At 46.0% G+C, this 23,010-nt stretch overlaps 1 protein-coding gene across 1 annotated transcript in view; it reads left to right on the forward strand.

The window, feature by feature from the left end:
* The window catches only part of LOC144262639 (cystathionine beta-synthase-like), a 49,859-nt gene extending 31,753 nt beyond the window's left edge, over positions 1-18,106 (forward strand). Inside the window, exons 8-15 of the mRNA XM_077812711.1 lie at positions 4,511-4,636; positions 6,770-6,854; positions 9,035-9,140; positions 9,876-9,947; positions 11,932-12,066; positions 13,209-13,317; positions 14,250-14,334; positions 17,946-18,106. Coding sequence (XP_077668837.1) covers positions 4,511-4,636; positions 6,770-6,854; positions 9,035-9,140; positions 9,876-9,947; positions 11,932-12,066; positions 13,209-13,317; positions 14,250-14,334; positions 17,946-18,106 — 879 coding nt within the window. The remainder of the gene's footprint in view (positions 1-4,510; positions 4,637-6,769; positions 6,855-9,034; positions 9,141-9,875; positions 9,948-11,931; positions 12,067-13,208; positions 13,318-14,249; positions 14,335-17,945) is intronic.
* The last annotated feature ends 4,904 nt before the right edge of the window (positions 18,107-23,010 follow it).

Raw genomic sequence — 23,010 nt, forward strand, 5'->3', positions numbered from 1 at the left:
ACTAATCCTTGAGACTTGCAGTTCCCCATGCTTCTAAGATTAAATTGTAAAGCTGATGAGAAGGAAAACTTCCGGGTGAAAAGGTCCTGTCTGTCCATGCCAATAGACAGGAATGTTCATGCATACCTTGGGAAGAAAAACGTGTTGTAGCCAAATATGGTTACATGAACACCGGTAATTTTTTCATTGGAGATGCTTCTGCTTCATTTTCCCTAGGTTCTTAGTGTGTCTAACACAGGGGCGAGAAAACTTTTTGGCCTGAGGGCCACATCGGCTTTCCAAAGTTGTATGGAGGGCTGGTTAGGGGAGGCTATGTCTCCCCAAACAGCCAGGCATGGCCTGGTCCCCACCTCCTAACCTCTCCTCCCCCCTTCCCTCCCCCCCGCTTCTCGCCACTGATGGCTCCCCCGGGAATCCTGCCCCATCCAACATCACCCCCCCGCCCGGTTCCCTGACTGTCCCCCCGGGACTCCTACTCCATCCACCACCCCCTGCTCCCTGTCCCCTGACCACCTCCGGACTCCCCACCTCTGACTGACCCCCACTGCCCCATCCAACTCCTCCTCTCATTCCTGACTGCCCCCCCCAGGACCCCTGCCCCATCCAACCACCCTTTCTCCTAACGGGAGCGGAAAGAATCCACTGATTGTCCTTCATGTGGGAACAAATGATACAGCTAGATTCTTGTTGGAAAGTATCAAGGGAGACTATGCCAGGCTGGGGAAGACGCTTAAGGAAATCGAGGCTCAGGTGATCTTCAGTGGGATTCTGCCTGTTCCTAGAGAAGGGCAACAAAGGTGTGACAAGATTATGATGCTCAACAGAAGGCTCAGGCACTGGTGCTATAAGGAGGGCTTTGGGATGTATGGCCACTGGGAAGCATTCATGGACAGAAGACTGTTCTCTCGGGATGGACTTCACCTGAGTAAGGAGGGAAATAGACTTCTAGGATGGAGGATGGCACAACTGACCAAAAGAGCTTTAAACTAGGAAACTGGGGGAGATGGTTGGGAGATGTCCAGGTAATCTCCATGCCGGATTTTAACATTTTGAGAGGGAAGAAAACGAAGTAAGAAAGGATACAGCCATGGGTAGGAGAATGGACATAAGGAGGAAGGGTAGTGTGGATACCAGTCTAATAGGTGATACTGGCGGTAGAATGTCTGTGCCTAATCGGGTAAAGAATGTGAGTGAGGCCAAACAGCAAAAATTAAGATGTACAGTAATGCAAGGAGCCTAGGTAACAAAATGGAGGAACTAGAGCTACTGGTGCAGGAAGTGAAACCAGATATTATAGGGATAACAGAAACATGGTGGAATAGTAGTCATGACTGGAGTACGGGTATTGAAGGGTACATGCTGTTTAGGAACGATGGAAATAAAGGCAAAGGTGGTGGAGTAGCATTGTATATCAATGATGAGGTAGAATGTAAAGAAATAAGTGATGGAATGGATAAGACAGAGTCTGTCTGGGCAAAAATCACATTGGGGAAGAAAGCTGCTAGAGCCTGCCCTGGGATAGTGCTTGGGGCTTGCTATGGACCGCCAGGATCCAATGTGGATATGGATAGAGACTTCTTTAATGTTTTTAAAGAAGTAAATACTAATGGGAATTGTGTGATCATGGGAGACTTTAACTTCCCAGATATAGACTGGAGGACAAGTGCTAGTAATAATAATAGGGCTCAGATTTTCCTGGATGTGATAGCTGATGGATTCCTTCATCAAGTAGTTGCTGAACCAACAAGAGGGGATGTCATTTTAGTTTTGGTTTTGGTGAGTAGTGAGGACCTCATAGAAGAATGGTTGAAGGGGACAATCTTGGTTCAAGTGATCATGAGCTAATTCAGTTCAAACTGAACGGCAGGATAAACAAAAATAAATCTGCAACTAGGGTTTTTGATTTCAAAAGGGCTGACTTTCAAAAATTAAGGAAATTAGTTAGGGAAGTGGATTGGACTGAAGAACTTATGGATCTAAAGGCAGAGGAGGCCTGGGGTTACTTTAAGTCAAAGTTGCAAAAGCTATCAGAAGCCTGCATCCCAAGAAAGGGGAATGAGGATAGGGAGGCAGATACTACCACATCCGAGGTAGAAGCCAAATTTGAACATCTTAATGGGACTAAATCGGGGAGGCCAGATAATCTTCATCCAAGAATATTAAAGGAACTGGCACATAAATTGCAAGCCCATTAGCAAGAATTTTAATCAGTCTGTAAACTCAGGGGTTGTACCGTATGACTGGAGAATTGCTAACATATAGTTCCTATTTTTAAGAAAGGAAAAAAAAGTGATCCAGGTAACTACAGGTCTGTTAGTTTGACATCTGTAGTATGCAAGGTCTTGGAAAAAATTTTGAAGGAGAAAGTAGTTAAGGACATTGAGGTCAGTGGTAATTGGGACAAAATACAACATGGTTTTACAAAAGGTAGATCGTGTCAAACCAACCTGATCTCCTTCTTTGAGAAGGTAACAGATTTTTTAGACAAAGGAAACACAGTGGATCTAATTTACCTCGATTTCAGGAAGACATTTGATATGGTTCCACATGGACAATTATTAGCTAAATTGGATAAGATGGGGATCAATATGAAAATTGAAAGGTGGATAAGGAACTGGTTAAAGGGGAGACTACAGCGGGTCACACTGAAAGGTGAACTGTCAGGCTGGAAGGAGGTTACTAGTGGAGTTCCTCAGGGATCAGTTTTGGGACCAATCTTATTATTACTGACCTTGGCACAAAAAGCAGGAATGTGCTAATAAAGTTTGCGGATGACACAAAGCTGGGAGGTATTGCCAATACAGAGAAGGACCGGGATATCATACAGGAAGATCTGGATGACCTTGTAAACTGGAGTAATAGTAATAGGATGAAATTTAATAGTGAAAAGTGCAAGGTCATGCATTTAGGGATTAATAACAAGAATTTTTGTTATAAACTGGGGATGCATCACTTGGAAGTAACAGAGGACGAGAAGAACCTCGGAGTATTGGTTGATCACAGGATGACTATGAGCCACCAATGTGATATGGCTGTGAAAAAAGCGAATGCGGTCTTGGGATGCATCAGGCGAGGTATTTCCAGTAGAGATAAGGAGGTGTTAGTATCGTTTTATAAGGCACTGGTGAGACCTCACCTGGAATATTGTGTGCAGTTCTGGTCTCCCATGTTTAAGAAGGATGAATTCAAACTGGAACAGGTACAGAGAGGGGCTACTAGGATGATCCGAGGAATGGAAAACCTGTCTTATGAAAGGAGACTCAAAGAGCTTGGCATGTTTAGCCTAACCAAAGGAAGGTTGAGGGGAGATATGATTGCTCTCTATAAATATATCAGAGGAATAAATACCACGGAGGGAGAAGAATTATTTAAGCTCAGTACCAATGTGGACACAAGAACAAATGGATATAAACTGGCCATCAGGAAGTTTAGACTAGAAATTAGACGAAGATTTCTAACCATCAGAGGAGTGAAGTTCTGGAACAGCCTTCCAATGGAAGCAGTGGGTGCAAAAGACATATCTAGCTTCAAGACTAAGCTTGATAAGTTTATGGAGGAGATGATATGATGGCATAGCCTAATTTTGGCAATTAATAGATCTTCAACTATTAGCGGTAGATACGCCCAATGGCCTGTGATGGGATGTTAGATGGGGTGGGATCTGAGTTACTACAGAGAATTCTTTCCTGGGTGTCTGGCTGGTGAGTCTTGCCCACATGCTCAGGGTTTAGCCTATCGCCATATTTGGGGTCGGGAAGGAATTTTCCTCCAGGGCAGATTGGCAGAGGCCCTGGGGGTTTTTCGCCTTCCTCTGCAGCATGGGGTATGGGTCACTCGCTGGAGGATTCTCTGCACCTCGAAGTCTTTAAACCACAATTTGAGGACTTCAATAGCTGAGACATAGGTTAGAGGTTTGTTACAGGAGTGGGTGGGTGAGATTCTGTGGCCTGTATTGTGCAGAAGGTCAGCCTAGGCGATCATATTGGTCCCTTCTGACCTTAAAGTCTTTGATTCTATGATTCTTCCTGTCCCCTGACCGCCCCCGGAACCCCTGCCCCTGATTGCCCCTGCCGCCCCATCTAACCCCCCTTCTCCTTCCTGACTGTCCCCTGAGACCCCTGCTCCCATTCAACCACCCTGTTCCCCGCCCTCTGACCGCCCTGACTCCTATCCACACACCCCACCCCCTACCCACCACCACAAACTCCCCTGCCCTCTATCCAACGCTTCCTGCTCCCTGCCCCTTTACCGCACTGCCTGGAGCACCGGTGGCTGGTGGTGCTACAGCCGTGCAGGCCAGAGCACCGGGTCAGGCCATGGCTCTACAACTGCGCTGCCCGGCCGCCCAGAGCATTGCGCTGGCGGTGCACTGAGGCTGTGTGGGAGGGGAGATAGCCGGGGAGGGGCCAGGGACTAGCCTCCTGGGCCAGGAGCTCAGGGGCTGGACAGGAGGGTCCTGCGGGCCGTAGTTTGCCCACCTCTGGTCTTACTAGTGATTCTTCCCTTTCAGATTGTTTGTGTAGATCCCGAAGGCTCCATTGTCGCTCTGCCCAGTGAGCTGAACACAGCAGAGGACGCAACCATGGAAGTAGAGGGGATTGGACATGACTTTATCCCAACTGTCCTTGACAGATCAGTAAGTAGCATTGTGACAAGCAATGGGGGAGGGGTGGTTAGGGCCCAGCCATGAAGTTTGGCTCTTGGACCAAACTGTCCCCACGTTCAAAAGTGTTCAGATCCAGGGTCCAGTTCTGGCCCATCTCTAATTGTTGAAAGTTAGCTGAATTAGTTACCAATGCAACAGATGCTATCGCTGGTGGCTTAGAACCTGCCCAACCCATATGTCTGACCTAAATGAGCTGCAGGGAGAGGCCAAATTTAAGAGACAACCAGAAATACGCTGCAACACTGCACTTCATCATTCTGTCTTTCTTAACAAACTTTCAGGCAGTTCTTATAGCCTTGTTAATAATAATAATAATAATGGGTCCCAGTGTTTTTCATTATTATCATTATTTACTATTTGAATTCTAGTAGAGCCTGAAGGCCCTAACCAGGGATAGCACCCAATAGTGCTAGATGGTATGTTCACAGAGGTTATTTCCAGCTTTAGTGTAGCTAGCTCAGATGCTGGGAGCAGTAAAGCTGCAGCAGCGTGGGCTGTGATACAGGCTGTCTGTCAGAGTAATTACCAAGGGTTCTGGGCAGGCTAAGACAGCCAGTGCTGAAGCCCATGCTGCTGCAGCTTCCCTGCTACTGATGCCTGAGTTAGCTAGGTTAAAGTTATCGTGGGTATGTCTTCACAAGCTCCACTCACACCTGTGATTGCAGTGTAGGCCCACCTATGGAAGAGTCAGAGATCTTGCCCTCAAGAGCTTACAATCTAAAAGACACAGAGGCAAACAGAGAGGCAGTTATAAACAAACAAAAATTGCCAAAAGTGCAACACAACGTCGTCTCACTTTCTCCTTCACACAGCAACTCCCTTGCCCACCAGTCTGACTCATACCCAGCTGCCAGTCAGAGTTCTTCACAGCCCTAACTTAGCCTGAGTGGCCTCCTTCCCCACTCTCCGCCTCCACAGGAAAACACTCAGCCTGGTTCTCGGAGTCGCACCCAAAACCAGAATCTCAGGTGTGAGCCCCTTCACGTTTTAGATCTGGTTGAATGACAGCACTTGAATTTGAGCCCATCCCTAGGGTTTTGGCCTGAAATCTCCACCAAAGCACTTTGCAAGCCATCAGCACCACTGAATCTCTCTGTGAACCTTAGCCCTGGTTCAGCAAAACCCTGAACCCTAGCTTAACCCTGACCCAGAATGGGATCTGAACACCACTTCCTCAGCCCACCACTACTCAAAACACATTAGACACTAAAAACCACGAGGAGTCCTTGTGGCAGCTTAGAGACTAACAAATTTATTTGGGCATAAGCTTTTCTGGGCTAGAACCCACTTCACTGGATGCATGGAGTGGAAAATACAGTAGGCAGGTATAAATACACAGCACATGAAAAGATGGGAGTTGCCTTACCAAGTGGGGGGGTCAGTGCTAACGAGGCCAATTCAATTAGGGTGGATATGGCCCATTTCCAACAGTTGACAAAAAGGGGTGAATATCAACAGCGGGAAAATTATTTTTGTAGTGCTAACAAGGCCAATTCAATCATGGTTGATGTGACCCATTCCCAACAGTTGACAAGAAGGTGTGAGTATCAACAGAGGGGAAATTATTTTTTGTAGTGACCCAGCCACTCCCAGTCTTTATTCAGGCCTAATTTGATGGTGTTGAGTTTCCAAATTAATTCCAGTTCTGCAGTTTCTCGTTGAAGTCTGTTTTTGAAGTTTTTTTTTGTTGAAGAATGACCACTTTTAAGTCTGGTATTGAGTGTCCAGGGAGATTGAAGTACTCTTTTACTGGATTTGAATGTTACAATTCTGGATGTCTGATTTGTGTCCCTTTATTTTTTTGCATAGAGACTGTCCGGCTTGTCCACACTAACAGTTTTACTTCTGCAGTGTTGGCAGAAGCATATGTGGAATTAATGTGGATAAAATTCACTCCCGTGGAAGCTAAGGATGAAGCCTACAGGTGCTTTGCCATATGTGTTCATTTTCAAGTGCAGTGGAAAGTGATTTGACTCTGAAGGAAGATGCAGGTGCTCAGCACCTCTGAAAACCCGGCCTCCTGTACAAAGCAGAATGCACCAGAGGAGTGGAGCCCAAAATAACATTTCTAGGACCCTAAAATCTTTCTCTCCTTTCTTTCAGGTGGTGGATCTGTGGTGCAAGTCCAATGACACGGATTCCTTTCTCATGGCTCGCAGGCTGATTAGAGAGGAAGGATTATTGTGTGGTAAATTATTGAAGAATGTTGTGTCTGTTCATAAACATTTTCCATTTTAATTCCATCTTTTAAGCATTTTAGACTAGAAAGCTCTTCAGGGCAGGCAGTGTCTGTGTTTTTGTGTCTTACACAGTTCCGAGCACATTCTCTGTGCTGTACTGGTGGGACCAGATCCTGAGTTGGTGTGAATTGATTGCATGGAGCTACAATGATTTATAGCAGCCCTGGATCTGACTCATGCTAAATAATTGTAATCTCATCTCACTTTCACACTTTTGCATAAAGCGGTAGATCTTCTGGGGCTACCTTTTTTTGGGTGCCGTGACACATGAGCTGAGTGGAAAGATTCGTGGGATTCAGAGCAGGGCAAATGGGCAAAACCTGCAGCTCCACTAAGTCAGCCCTAGGGGGTTATATTTGCTGTCTTTGAACAGTTGCCATATGATACTGGAAGGTGCAGGGATTGAAGCAGGACGCTTTGAGATGTCCTGTTAAAGTGAGGCGTTCTTACAGCTCCCAGTCCCTGGTGCAAGGGAGAAATCCTTCGTAAGAGAAACCGAACAGCTTTCCAAAACGAACAGTTGTCCTTGTGCAAACGCTGCTTACAGATGGACCCACTCCACAAGGCATCAGCGCAACTCAGCTGGCTGCACTCTCAGCCCTGGGCCAGATGCACACGGGTTCAAATCCAATACCAACCAGTACAGGGGCTCATGCTGATAGCTAAAGAAGTAGTGAGAAACCCCAACTGCCACTGACGACAGAGGTGCTATAGGTGCTCAGCACCTTTGAAAAATCAGGCCTCCTTTATTTAGATGCCTACGTTTGGATTTAGGTGCCTAAGTTTAGGCACCCAAGTCTGAAAATGTTACCTTGGTATATATGTAACACGAGTATATATAAGAAGCACATTTTTAAAGGTATTTTGGCTCCTGACTCCCATTGATTCTGTGGGTGTTAGGTACATAAGTACCTTTAAAAATTGGCCTGGAGTGTCTTCCATCACTCAAGGTTATCTCAGGAGATATGTTTCCACATTTCAAAGGACAGCATCTGCAAGTCTAAAGAGAATTGCCATGTAAATGATAAAATAACAACCTATTATTAAACTTAACTCCTTATGTCTGAGATTTCAGATGATGGACAATGAAATAAGCACTTTTTCTACATTTGCTAGAGTACAGCTAGTTTACAAAACTGAATTACTACAACTCACTTACTTACCAAATGTCACTTGCACTCAGAAGTATTACATTCACACTATCATTCCTTTTGAGGTCAACGGTGTCATACCAAGAAGAAATTTGGTTCAGAAATCCGAAGTGCACACGGACTGAGGACTATTATGACCCTTAGTCTTTTCTAACCTGAAATATTAGCAGGTAGAATTACCTGTGAGAAACCAAGGACCTTCTTTTCAGTTACACGCAGGAAAACGAAAACACACAGATGCGTGCACACACGCATTCACGGCCCCAAACGCCATCACTGGCTGGTATCCCATGTATAAGTGCAATTTTAATTTTCCTTCCTTTCGACCATTTATTTAAAGTGCACTAGGCACTTGTAAAATGTGTTAGCTCAACAGCTCTGGAGAGTGAAATGAAGCTCTGGAGAGACAGCATGGGCAAGTTTCTCCCAGCCCCCCTGCCCCTCACCTGAAAGGTCCGTCTCAAAGGCTGGAAGGGAGTTTGGTCTCACTGGCTAGACCCTCAAAGATATGAAATCAATGGAAGTTAGATGCCTACATACCTTTGAGGAGCTGGGGCCATGCCCTGTCAATCCTTGTCCTCCCTGCAGACACGGCTCACAGAGTGATGATAGTGTCATTTGTGATGGGGCCACAAACTGGACTAGAATCACCACTCCCATCATCCATTCAACAGCCCTCGCCTGCACATTCTCCTTTGGTCACTACCTGGTCTCTCCTGGAGCTAGGGGCTTGCAAGGTTATAGGCCCGATTCTCCTCTCCCGTACACCAGTGTAACTGCACTGGCTTGATTGGAGTTATGCCTGAAACACACTGGTGCCGGTGAGAGGAGGCTCGTGCCCTAAAGGTTCAGTGTCCCATTACCCAACCCTGCCTGTCGCTGCAGGGGCATTACCCTAGGCCGCTCTGTGATTATATATTATTGTCTCACATACTGTTAGCCCTTGTGTGAGTCCATTTTCTTGTTCATAACGTCAGGTGGCAGCTCCGGCAGCGCAATGGCCATTGCTGTGAAGGCTGCCAAGGATCTGACGGAGGGTCAGCGCTGTGTTGTCATCTTGCCCGACTCCGTCAGGAACTATATGTAAGACTCCTCTTCTGTAGCGCTTCCGCCCTGCTGCTTTCACTGAAGTGACAGTGTTGCAGAGTTCAGCCATAGCAGTGGAAATGACATTCATGGACCCAATGAATAACATGGCCATACAAAAGATTTGCTGTCACATGGCCAGTTATTCTCTGCGGCAGAGGGGAAATTACCTCACTCCGTCAGTAGAGGAGGAAACACTATGGACCCACTTCACTACTCTGTTTTGCCAGTGTAACACACCACTGAAAGCAGGTACATGTAAATCAATGGAGTTACACCAGCATAAAACTGGAGTGGTGAATGAGTCTATAAATAAGGAGTCAATTTACCTTCCTCACAGGGACCTTTGCAGTCCTTATATGGACATTAACATAAGAGTGCAAAACATTATCGTGTAATGGTAAGAGCAGAGGGCTGGGAGTCAGAACGCTTGGATTTTATTTCACTTTTCATTGACATACTCTATTATGCGCCAGGAAAAATCACCTAGACTGAAATTTTCAAACTTGGGTGCTTAAACTTAGGCCCTAAATAACTGGTGTAATTTCACCTGCACCTCCCATTCACCTCAAAAGGGGCCAACATCAGCTGATTGCTCAAACTATGGGAGCCATGGTGAAACGCTAAGGCCTAATGCATTTAAATCCTTTCTCTCCCCGCCCCCCACCCCCCCTCAATTTCTTGCTGGGTGTATTACAAACTTCTTCCTTGTTCTTTGCTGATGATTTCTAGGTCCAAGTTCTTGAATGATAGGTGGATGGGCAAGAATGGATTTCTAAAAAATATCCAGGAACATAAGCCTTGGTAAGGTTCTACTCCCTGCTACATTAACTGCCCTCATTGATAGGGAAATAATCACTCTGCATTTGGAAATGATCATCTATTTTTAATTTTCTTTTAATAATTCAGTCCCTTTGAAAAGTTAATCTAGTCCAGGGGTTCTCAAACTTCATTGCACCGCGACCCCCTTCTGAAAACAAAAGTTGCTACATGACCCCAGGACAGGGGACCAAAGCCTCAGCCCTCCCTGGCACCCTGGTGGGGGTCGGTGGGAAAGCCAAAGCCCCACTGCTCTGGGGATGGGGGGAAGCCGAAGCCCAAGGGGCTTCAGCCCCAGGCAGCAGGCCTGTAATCTGAGCCCCACTGCCCAAGGCTGAAGCCCTCAGGCTTCAGCTCCAGACTGTGGGGCTCGGGCTTTGGCTTCAGCCTCTGGCCCCAGCAAGTCTAAGCCAGCCCTGGCGACCCCCATTAAAACGGGTCCCGACCCACAGTTTGAGAACCGCTGATTAATCTTGTTGGAATGGATTGGACTCTCTTTCAAATGTTGGTTTCCCTGTTCATTGGTCTAGTCCATAAAGGAGGAGTTTATTTTCTGCAGAAATTAATTCTTTCACACAGACCAAGGTCTTGTGTCTGTCTACAGTGAAGAACAATTTGGAATGAATTTCTAGGTCAGTGTCAAATGTCCTCCCCAGCAAGGAAGCTTCCAGCAGATCTGTGGTGACAATGGTCATAGACAATAGAGATGAAAGGCCCTTTTAAATATCTCCATTTTCCATTCAGGCAGGAAATATAAAGTTCCCATTTTAGATTAACGGATTCTAAGGGCACAAGGCATCATTATGATAATCTAGTCTGACCTCCTGCATAACCCAGGCCATAGAATTTCACCAGGTGATTCTTGCAGTGGAGGGAATTTAGTCTTCTCTACTACATAAGTGAACACTTTTGAACCCAGTGACTCATGGTTGTACTGCAGCACAGTTTTTAGAAAGGGAGTTAATCTCAGTTTAAAGACTCCGAGTGATGATGAATTTGCCACATCCTTTGCTCCAAAGGTTAATTAACCTCATTGTTGAAAAAGGGTTGTATCTTATTTCCAGTCATGGGTGGTAGGTAGCATAGGCTGGGGGAGGCTCCCCAAACAACCAGGCATGGCCCCACCCATGCTCTGCCCTCCGTCCCGCTCCTGCTTCTGGGCTCTGTGGCTCTTCCCCTGTGCGGTGGCCCAGGCTCGGGCTGGGGCCGTCCCTCCGTCCCGGCACTCCAGGGCTGGGGCTGCACTGCCCACTGGGAACTGGGAGGCAGGGGCGCGCTCTGGGGCTCAGGGCACTAGCCTGAGGCAGGGGATGGTGGCTGCAGTGCGGGGGCTCTGGGCTCTGGGGAGGGAAGGGGAGGCACGGAAATGGTGGGACCTAGGCTGGAAGGGGCGGGGCTGGGGGCTAGCCTCCCCAAGCCAACGGTTCACACGCCGCCCATGTTTCCAATTTGAGTTTTTCTAATTTCGGCTTACAGCTATCAGATCTTGCTTTGCCTTTGTCTGCTAGATTGAAAGGCCCTTTAACGTCAGATGACTACAGACTTGCAGATTTCCTTCTATTCAGAGAGAACAGGAATATCCAAACCTTCCAGAAGCCATACCTGCTGCCTTGTAGGACTCTTTTTTTGTGTTGGGGCTACATGCTCCAGGTCTTAAGAAACAAGGGTACAAATGAAAGAAGTGAAGTCAAGTGAGACTACTCCCCTTCTTACAGTTAAGCACTTGCTTAAGGGCTTTGGTGGATCAGGGACAGGTGCTCAGCACTGCAGGCTCAAGCCCTGAGTCAGGAGTGATACTTGCCTGAGTACACATCTGAGCTCCAGTGTGGTGCCCTCTGTCTAAATCTGCCTATACTGTAGTCTGTGTCTGAGCGAGCTCTGTCTAAACAAGAGAAGGAGCAGCCCAGACTCAGCCCCACACATGCCTCATGCTTGTGAATAACAATAAACTCTTGTCCTTTTCCAACAGGTGGTGGAATGTCAAGGTGCGGAAGCTGAATCTCTCGGCCCCTCTCCTTCTTGTCCCAGAGGTCAACTGTCAAAAGGCAATCGAAATCCTCAAGGAGAAGGGCTATGTCCAGGCACCAGTGGTTGCTGAATCTGGGTATCTCTTTTCTCGGTTGTGTGGATGATTATGTGAATGAATAACAGCAATGAGGAAACTAATGACGAAATACTTTATAGTTGTACAATAAACCTGATTCATTCAGTCCCTTCAATACACTTTTTAATGTACCATTTAAAAACCTGTACGGTAAAAGTGAAAAATAAAGGCACGGGCCTAATCCTGAGAGATGCTGAGTTGGCATGGGAGCTGCACATGCTCAGCACCTCTTAGGATCAGCTACCTATATTGTTTCAAATCCTCATTTTTGCTATAGTCAGCAATAACAGATGTGGCCTATCAAGGAAACATTACATAAATTAGCCAAGAGAAGAACTGGCCAGATCCAACACCCACTGAAGTCAATGGGTGTTGGACAATAAAGTGTACAGTAAAGGTAAGGCATAGATATGAAACACACTGGTAAATGACAGCAAGTGCCCATTAGCTGACTTTTCTTCAAATGTTAAATCCTGCGCTGCAAATTTCAGACAATAATTGATGTTAAAAACACTGTATTAGGGAGACAATCCTCCTCTTGAGGATACATGTTTTAATGAAACAGCTACAATAGCAGCTGCGGGTATACAACGGAGTCCCTCACTGGCTAAACAAGTTGAGCTTTTTCTACAGCACAGGGTGTCTCAGCTAACAATGATCTGGCCCCAGGCTCCGGTTTGGAGATGGAAGGTTCCCAATCTGAAATTGTATCCCCATCTCTCTGTATTAGCATCTAAATGTTGTGCTGTTATTATTTCCTTGCTAGGTACTTTCCTTGGCTGCTTCCTTCCACACCAGATGGTAACCAAGTCAGAAATATGTTCTCCTGTGGTGGAAACTGATTATAGTACAGGAGAATAGGCTAACCCCATAGCCCAGGAAGGAGGAAAGAAAGAGGTGACCCAACAGTGAGCTGATTTTCTAAGCCTTGTTTTTACTGTGACATACCAGCAAATGACAGTCAGGAAGACATGCACCCACCAAAAAGATGCTCGGATGAACTAAGGGACACTGCCTTCTCCCATTGAAGGCAGGAAATTTTGTCACTGACTTCAAAGGGAGCGGGATTGGTCCCTAAAAGCTGTTTAGCCATATGACCACCTCAAGCCTGACCCTTTGCAAATCTCCCTGTTCTCTTACAGTCACATTTTGGGAATGGTGACTCCCAGTAACATCCTCTCCTCAGTGCTGGCTGGAAATGCTCAGTTCTCGGATCCAGTCATCAAGGTCATCAATGACCAGTTTTCAAAGGTATTAGAGTTATTGATTTGTTTCAAATAGAGCCCAGAGGTGAGTTAGGCACCTCCCAACACAGAAATAAGGCATGATCCCCACTCCAAGGAGTGGGAGAGGAGAGAGAGGATGGGCTGAGCAAGAGGGAGAGACAGAAGATGAGAGGTGGTGGGAAGGGACAGTAGAAATGAAAAGGGAAAGAGGAGTGGGGACAGGGAATTGAAGTGGGGTAGAGAGAGAATGAGAAAAGGATCTTACCGAAATGACGCACAGCCTGACAGGATCTGTCATGTGAGGTTTTTAGGCAAGGATCGTGTCTAGCTGGAGCAACTTGAATACTCTGTGAGTGATACTCATATCACGGATTCACGATCATTGCATTTTTGCCAATACAGGGACCTGCTTCTGCTCCCGCTCCCACTCATACCATGGCAAACAGCTGCTGCTGAAATGGTAGAATTCTGCACTTGGCAGAACTGACCCTATATATAGACCTGTGTTTCGGAAGCATTCCACTGTATGACGTGTCTAATTACAAGTTAGATTATGCCAGGCTTTCTGCGGTTGTGCAAAGGAGGGAGAGCAAAAGAGGTATTCCCCAATTTCTCTGCTCCCATGCAAGGCCTGGGGATGACTACTGTCACTGGACCAGATCCTCAGGTGGTGTAGGCGGACATAGCTCCAATGGGGTTAATGGAGCTACTCCAAACTATACCTGGTGAGGACTTGGGCCTTTGTGCTTGTATTTGTGTTTCCCCTGCACTCCCTGAAGCTCCAGGAAGTGCTTTATCTGCATCAGCACACCTGTGCCTTCTGATATTCCCTTCCTCCATCTCTCTACTGCCCCCAGCACAGGACTGTGCTTTAAAAGTAAGAATTGGGTCCCTAATGCTGTCACAAAGTGAAGCGTTTAAATGCCCTTTTTTCTTTTTTTGGTCCCCGCTCTTTAGATTAGCCTGGATGACAACCTTGGAAACCTCTCTAATATCCTGGAGGATGATCATTTTGCTATAGTTGTACATGAACAGTTGCAATGTAAGTATCTTTTACGGAGGAAAAGGAAAGCCAAACTCTTGACTTGTGCACCAACCAGATTACATGGGCTTTACACAGGCATTCTCTGGGGATGGAATCCTCACAATAGGGCCATGAAGGTACCAGCGGAGCAGTTGGAACCCTATGCTCCTCCTGCATGAGGGATTTTCCCCCATCGCTAAGCAGCATCATGGATCCACCGGCCATTCACCCCTCTCCAAAGCCCTATGCGTGATAGCATGAAGAGAGGCATGGGGAGCCTGAAACACTAAGGTTCTTATTCTGATTATTTAACTAGCTCTACAGCTGGACACAAACGGATTTATTTTAGTGACGCCCTTACGGCTATTGTAAAGTGTGTCATTTCTTGGCCAGAGGTTCAAAAGAGGAAGCCTGATCTGTGGTAAAAAGGCACCAGACTGAGAGTTGGGAAGTCAGAGTTCAAATCCCAGCTCTGCTGCGGACTGTGTGCGCGACCGTGGGCATGTCACGCAGTCTCTGTGCCTCAGTTTCCGATCTCTAAAACAGGGATAATGGTACTGCCTTTTTCTCACCTGTGGTGTGTTGGGATCGTAGGTGCTTCAGAGGAGTGTCTGGTCTTTACTGAGCTCATGTACAGCACCCAGCATAATAGTGTCCTGACCTCAGCTGGAGCCTTTAGGCACGATTGTAGTAACACAGCCACCATAGCAGCCATGGCTGAGTCCCCCCGTCTCTGTGCAGCAGCAGCTGCTGCAGAAAGGAGTTTGTGTGGTAATGCTGTTGAGAGCAGTGTTAATACCCCAGTGGATTCCTAATAGGAGACCTGAGGAGGAGTGTACCACAGAGAACAGAGGAGCTGCGACAGAGTGCCAGAGAAGAGGTGCTTGCTACAGGAACCACGCTCCCCACTTCCCTACCCTTGGGCTTGGACCCAAGAGCTCCCGTATGGTTGTGCAGATGGAAGGGAGAGTGCTCTCTCTTGTCACTTGCTCTTTAAGAGAGCAGGGGTTGGGTGGGTCAGCTTGCTTAGCTGTGAGGAGGAGGGTCTCCTGTATGGTACTTCAGAGTGAGCCTTTTGGCCAACAAAAGAATGACACTGATGGGGTCCACAATGGGCATGTCTACACAGCAAAGAAAAGCCTGTGGCAGACCCATGCCACCAGACTCAGGCTTACAGGGCTAGGGCTGCAGGGCTGTTTCATTGCTGTGTAGACTTCCGGACTCGGGCTGTGCTCTGGGAGCGCCCACCTCGCAGGGCTCCAGCCCCACAGCCTGAGCTCCCTGAGTCTGAGTCGGCCGGCACAGGCCAGCTGCAGCTGTCTAGTTGCTGTGTAGGCATACTCAGAGAATCCCATTCACTTCTCCTCAGCTGAGACCTGGACTCAGAAGGGTGGGGTGAAGTTAGGTGGTGATTAAGGTGGGGAAAAGTTCCTTTTGTTATTCTTTAGGAATACTGCAATTGCTTGCCATGGGCTCCAATCAAACTTGCCCCTCTCTCTGCATCCTCTTAGCTATATTGACCACTAGGGGGCTCATTGCTTTTCTGCCCTTCCTCAAGCACAGGACATGCTTTGCCAGGCTCTGCTGTGTGTTCACACTCAGGCAACACTTTGGTTTTCTGTGCCTCCTCTGCTCACTACCATCTCCTGGTCACTCTGCTCACCAGGAACTGAGCCGGCCCGTGCATGCCAGGCAGCACTCCATGGCTCTGCCCAGAATCTTGGTACCAAGCATGCTCAGGTGTGGGCTGGATTTTCCCATTTGGAGATGAGACCCTACGGGCAGTTCCTCCTAGCAGAGTTGCAGCAGAACCTGGCCCTCTCCTCCACCCCAAGTAGCGTTTTCCAGGGCAATCTGGCTCTAATCAATCTAGAGCCCCATTGGGCTGGGTGCACAGATATAAAGTAAATGACAGCACCTGCCCTGGAGAGCTTCTGTAAATGATAGAGGCAGGTTCTCAGGCTATGTACACACTACAGCTTAGGTCAGTATAAGTTATGTCCTGCCGACACAGCTGCCACCACTCACGGGAGCTGGAGTAATTAAGCCGACAGGAGCGCTCACTTGCGTCCACTTAGAGCGGCTACATTAGAGAGCTTACAGCAGTGCAGCTGCATCATCCATAGTGTAGCCATAGCCTCAACAAACAGTTTTCACAAAGGGGATCATTTCTTACGCCTTGCTCACACTTAAAACATTTTGCCACTTTACCTGTGCTGCCATAGAGCAACAAAACCTTCCTAGTGTAGAAGCAGTTATACTGGGCTAAAAGTGCTGAGACTTGAGTAGCTTCTTCTAGCTCAGGGAAATGAAATAACTTACACCAGTATATAGTCCCTTATGCTAGTATAACTGCATCCACACAAGGGTTTTTAGAGATCTACCTATGTTGGCAAAAATAACACCCCTTACCATGTAGTTATGTGGTAAAAATTGGTAAGTGTAGCTGATGCCTTATCTTATGGGAGGTGCTGTGTTTAAGATATCACTGCCACAACAAAGCAGCCAAGATAACTGCGCTCTGGCTAACATTAGAACTTCAGGGTGTGATTAGGCTGATTTTATGGGAGAACAATGTTAAATGTACAGCTGCTCATGCACATGAGCTAGTGAAATAGCACGCCATGTTGGTTTGTTCGCCTGCAAGGGGCTGCAGTTTGAGGGTCAAGCCGTCCTGCTGAACTCAGATCCTGCAAATCCATATGCATCTCCCAACACGAGAAAATCAAGCAATGGCTCTGTGAATCCCCCTCTGTGACTATACCTCTTCTGTGGGAAGGGGAGTCGGCCATCAATCTCAGCTGTAGAGAGTTGAGAAAAACCAGGTATATTTCTGCAAAATATTAAGATCAAAACAATTTGATTTTAAAATGTTTGTGGAAGATTTTGATTTTTTTTTTTCACCAAAAAAACCCTTAAATTTTCTGTTTACATTTTTTTGGGTCAAAAAAATCAAAACGGTCTCCAAAACCACATTTTTTATTAAACATTTTGATTTTGGCAAAATTGCATTTTTCACTTTAAAAAAATGGAGGTGGTAGAAAAACTCAGCCAGCTAGACTCACCTCGCTTCTTAAACACTTTTTGTAGTCAAAAGGTGCTATTTTAGTCTGACCACAGTTCACCCCATTTTTATTACTTTCCTCCCATCCCTCCCAACATTCTGTGATTTAGACACCCTCGCCTGCATTTTATTAGTTTGCTTTTAAGAGGACATGTTTTTTAAAAAGTTAGACTTTATTGCACTTTATATTGCTTAGTAGTGGTGTGGTACAGCACTAAATCAGCTGAGGTGGGGCGGAAGGATTGTTTATAAATACAATGATCACTGCTGCTGTTAAAGATTATTGTTGATTTGGGATGGGAAGGGCAGGAGTCATTAGAACAAAAGTCTCATAAGGTCAAGTGACGAATTAGACTCCTTGTAGTGGTAAAGAATTCACTGTTGCCTCCGTACATCCCTGATGTGACCCGATTGACTGCTGTGGGGTTGCGCCTGGAATCCTTTTCAGTAGAATCATAGCAGGGATGACGCTGGCCTGTTTGAGGTCTTATCTTTATAAAATCACAGCCATTTCTGGACTGCTTTGTCAGATAACTCAGTAATGTACTTCACCATGTGCTTACAGACATTGGAGATGGCAGTTACACCAAGAAACGGATGGTGTTTGGAATGGTGACGGCCCTGGATCTCCTGAACTTCATTACCCGAAAGGACAAGAGCCAGCAACAAAGAGTTGCTTCACCAAGAGGCTCTGTTGCCTCAGATGAATCTGAAATAAGCCACTGACGGTTTTTCAAAATGACGAGGCTAAGATTTTAATTGACTAATCCTTGGTCCCATATGCTTGATTGCATCCAAAATGACGTCAAAGGAATCTGTGGATCAGGATGATCTGACTAAAGAACAAAGTTTAATTAAAATAAGCAGTTATATTGAGATAACATTACAGCACAACACTGGGGGGGATGGTGAGGGGGTTAATATATGGGTCTTATTGCACAGATTTTATAAGACTTGTCTCTTGCTGTTTTCATGGTTAATTAACACCTTCTCCCACTTCATGAGGCACATGATTATGGCTGGGGCTGGAGCCAGCCTTCTCCCACATTTCACCCCTGGCTGGGGGAAACCCCTGCTGATTGGTTGCCTTCCCCAATCGCCACCCTTCTGAGGAAGAGCAGCCAATCAGAGCTGCTGCAGGCAGAGTTTCTCTTTCCCTCCCTTCAGGAGCAGACCCCTTTCTTACAGGAAGGGAGAAGGGAGCAAGCAGGACCCAGCAGGTTAGGGCAGCTCTGCTTCCTTTGACTCCAGTGAACAATGGGATGGCTCCTCTGCTCCTCCCCCATCTGCCCTCCATCCCTGCTACACCTGGCCTGGGAAGGAGAAGAGGCAACCCTGCAGCAGCCCCCACATCAGGGCCTGGGAGAGAGGAGTGAAGACTCTCAGGAGCTATAGAAAGAGCAGAGGTGAGGTTGGTGGGGCTGAATTGATGTGGGGGCTCAGGGAATGGGCAGAACCAATGCAGGAGCTGCCAGGGGGACAGGATTGATATGGGAGTTGAAGGGCAGGATTATTTGCTGAACAAGGGTTGTGCAGATGGGGAGGGGAAAGCTCCTGCAGCAAAGGCCAAAATCCCCTTACCCAGGACCTTTTGGGGGAGTGGCCAGCACTAATTGTCATCTAGACACACTGGGGATGGGCAGGGGGATCCCCAAACTCAAAAGACAGCCCAAAAACACAATGTAATCTTTTCTTTTAAAAAAAAATCATGATTTGTGGGCCAATTAATTATTTTTGGTTTCCGATGTGATTTTTGAAGCTTTGGAGTCCATTCCAAGAGCTGTTAGCAGAGCTCAGAACAGCCACACAGAAGGAACTAAGTGCACAGCAAGAGAAGAGTAAACAAATGAAATCACTTTTGCAGCCCAGTTTAGGGAAATAGGCACAATTGCTTCAGGCATGTGCTGTGGGCAGTTTGAGAGAGGAGCAGCTACTTTCAGTTTTAGCTTTTCCTAAGCGACAAGTCTGTGTTTTTAATCGAATCTGGTATGTACAAGGTTTTTGATAAATGATAAAGTATTTATGGTTAGGAATGGCGTCTGCTGCTTTTTGTTTGCTGAGTTATTCGCAATACATCAAGTCTTTTGCAAGTATTTGGGTAAGTGTTTGTTCACGTCTGGTTTTTGGCCAGAAAAGCAGACCACTCCAATAAACTGTCCTCTTACTAGAGCTAGACCTGGAAATCTCAGGAGAAGCTTTGCAGACTCAGGAAGTTCAGACAGTTTGGGAAGGTCTCCACACCAAACCCAAGCTGTTCACTATCACTAAGGAAAAACCATTGAGCGGGGACGGGAGCGGAGAGGAGGGGGAACAACAAAAAGTGATAAAGTCTCTCTCCCTAAACCAGAGAGGGAATCCTGAAGAACAATGTTTGTTACCTGGATGGAGACTTAGAGCTTGTCTTCATCTACAGCGGTGTAGTTAATCCACCTCCCCGACAGGCAGTAGCCATATTTTCCACACCCATGAGTGACGTGGTTATACCGACATAAATTGATAGCATAGATCTTACCCTTACTGAACTGAAGGAACCTCGCCTTTGATTTCGGAGAAGACAGAATCAGGCCCTTGCTGGTGGATTTTTTTTTTAATTCATCCAGAGAATAGTTTCATAAATTGAGAGAAAAAAATCAACAAATTAATCACAAGAACTTTTCAGTAGGAAATAGTGCAGCTGGCTGTATGCATGTGTGTGTGAGAGAGAGATGACATTTTCCATTTGCTGTTTGTCCAGCAGCACACGAGGTTCTGATAGCTGCAAGAAATTGTCTGTGTTATATATATGAAGAAAAAGCATTGTATTTTATATGACTGTGTACTCGAACAAAAACAAATGCAATATTTAAAACAAAATATAGTTAATTATTTATTTGAGAGGGTTTTGCCCCTTTCGGACAAGATCTGAAACAGAGCTCAGAGGCCTGAGTCATTTGTGGTCATTAAAGAATTCATGGAATGTTTTGCAGGAGTAATGGGGGGATTGTTAACTCAGTGTGTTGGCCATATTCCAATGTGTGTAATTAAATGTCTCCCTGCAGCGTACAGTAGTCTTTCTGTTCTGTCCTAAACTGCTGAAGTGTTGCTGTGTACTATTTGACATATGTCACATTCCACCCTAGAGGAAGTTGCATTCTAGCAGAGGGGGTAATGATACCTGTATCTTAACCATGTTTCTGGAGTGACTTAAGCATGAACTTTAAGCATGGGATCAATAGTTAAAGTTAAGATGATTATTATTATTTGTATTACCATAGGGCATAGGAGCCCAAGTCATGCTGCTTAAATCGATGCAGGATTGGGTTCATAGTTTGTAAAATATTTTGGGATCCTTCTGAGTAGGATCTGAGAAAGATTCTTTATAAAAGTCATTCTCACCCATGCCTAACTCAAGGCCAAGTGTGTGCTGCCTGAAGCAAACTACCTACAATCAGTAGCAAGGCACCTTGGTTTCTGAGTAGCTGGTTTCATTTATTTACAAAAGGAATATTCTCTGAAATGATTCAGAGCCATGAGATTGTTATCCTTTGAAAGCTGGTGTCTTTATTACCATTACCCTTGTCCTCCATGCCCTCTTCCCACCTGTTTGTTACAACCACATCTTGTTTGGTTTTAGACTGTAAAACCCCAAGGGCAGGTGCCATGACCTTGATCATACGATCATGAATAATCAGAATCGCAATACATTTTCTAAGGCAGACTACAAATTCTGGGGTAGACACAGGTAAGTTTAAAATAAAGGATTATATGAAATATGAAAATGAACAAATACACCCCGAACAAAATTCCTCGTGCTATTTGCTTTTATATTACATTTACTTTACTCTGTACATTTTCACTTTGGTGCAGATTTTTGTAGTGACAAAGCAAAACTGTTTTGTAGACATTATGAGTGGGGAAGAAGGTGGCTTAAATCAGGCAGCCGGGTGGGGATTTTATTTGCTGGGACAGTATGTGAGGAATTTGGGATTGTGTGATAGAACCATAATGACAATACCTAGCTCTTATACAGTACGGCTTATCTGTAGCTCTCAAAGGGCTTTACAAAGGAGCTGAAATATCATTGTCCCTCACATGCAAAAAGACTGCAAGGTTAAACAAATACAGTGGGTAGAGCAAACAAAAAACAGCAATTAGCTATTTCAGCCTTTGCCTCAGCTACCCCTCCCCATGCACTTGGGGCCAATATACTGCAATTATGTAGCTGAACAACAAAACCTGTGACCTAACAGGTCTTTCTTTCTATTTCCTCTCCCCCCTCTGACGGACAGATTTTTTTTTTTTTTTTTTTGGTAATACAGTAAAGTCTCTCCCTCTCCTGCTGTTTATAGCCACAAGTGTTTTGTATAACCCTTGTTTGCAGTAGTGTTGTAGCTGTGTTGGTCCCAGGATATTAGAGAGACAAGGTGGGTGAGGTAATATCTTGTATTGGACCAAGTTCTGTTGCTGAAAGCAATGAGCTTTTCAGCTACACAGAGCTCTTCTTCTGTGTAGCTGGTCAGCTTGTCTCTCCCACCAAGGGAAGCTGGTCCAATAAAAGACATTACCTCACCCACCATGTCTGTCTTGTATAACCCTCCTCACTCTGCCACCCTTCTCCTGGGCAGGGTTCCTTTACCTTCCAATCTTTTGAGAAAATGAAGGTTTTGCAGGTGAGCTGGGAATGAGGGTTGGTCTGAGTGGTTATTGGATGATTTCAGAAGTGTGTGGCAGCTGGGGGATGGGACTGGAGCGCAAGTCAGGAGGACTATGAACAAGTTTGACAGCTGAAAGGGGATTTTGTTAGTAATGTTGCCAGGTGTATTTTTCTTTTCTTTTTCCCACCGTTAGGCTAAATTTGGAGACCGTGTCAGGATTATGGCTAAAAACTAACCAGGACATTTATTTTCACAATGACTGGGAGAGTCCAATCTTGCAAACAAACACTTGAGTATTTGTGTCATTTCGCTAGGAGGAATCACAGTGAAGTTACAGGAAGAACATGTATAACTGTTTGCAACATCAGGCCTAAATTCACTCCTTTAATGGGCCCACTCCTACAAATACCCGTGCTTGCAAATGCCCTCTGAGGCACGGCTGGGATGACTCAAGCCACCTGCATTTACCATACCACAGTAAACTAGAGGATCACATGCTTCCTTGCTCATTTAGGCCAAGTGTTGGGTGTTATCTGACTTGTGAAGTGCAAAGTGCTTTTTAGGTTTAAGGGGTGCACCTGAGAAGGGAAGACAGAAGCTTAGTTGGGCTGCCCCAAGAAACTGGCACTGTAGCTGTGGAAGTTGAGGCCGGAAGAGTTGTGGCACTAATGAATTAGAAAAGAATGGGCAAAGCTTGTCCCAGCTAATAGACTCCACAGAAACAATAGACATTTGTCAGGAGCCCGTCGAAAATGGTTGGCTGAACAGAAATCCGAGAGGGAGGGGGAAGCTCCAAGGAGATTAGGATGGGAATAAAATTGACAGGGATGGGGGACCTTGCTATGGTGGGGGGGGGGCAAATGGGGGTTGCACATAATCCCTGGCAGGGAAGAGATTGGGAGTGAAGGGGGAGCATGGAGGGAAAGGGAGCAAACAGATCCCCTTCCATGGGGACAAAAGGTGGGGAATCTGGTAGAGGAGCATGTGGAGTGTTCC

Source organism: Eretmochelys imbricata, chromosome 1 (genome assembly GCF_965152235.1).
Source record: "Eretmochelys imbricata isolate rEreImb1 chromosome 1, rEreImb1.hap1, whole genome shotgun sequence".
Classification (NCBI taxonomy): Eukaryota; Metazoa; Chordata; order Testudines; family Cheloniidae; genus Eretmochelys; species Eretmochelys imbricata.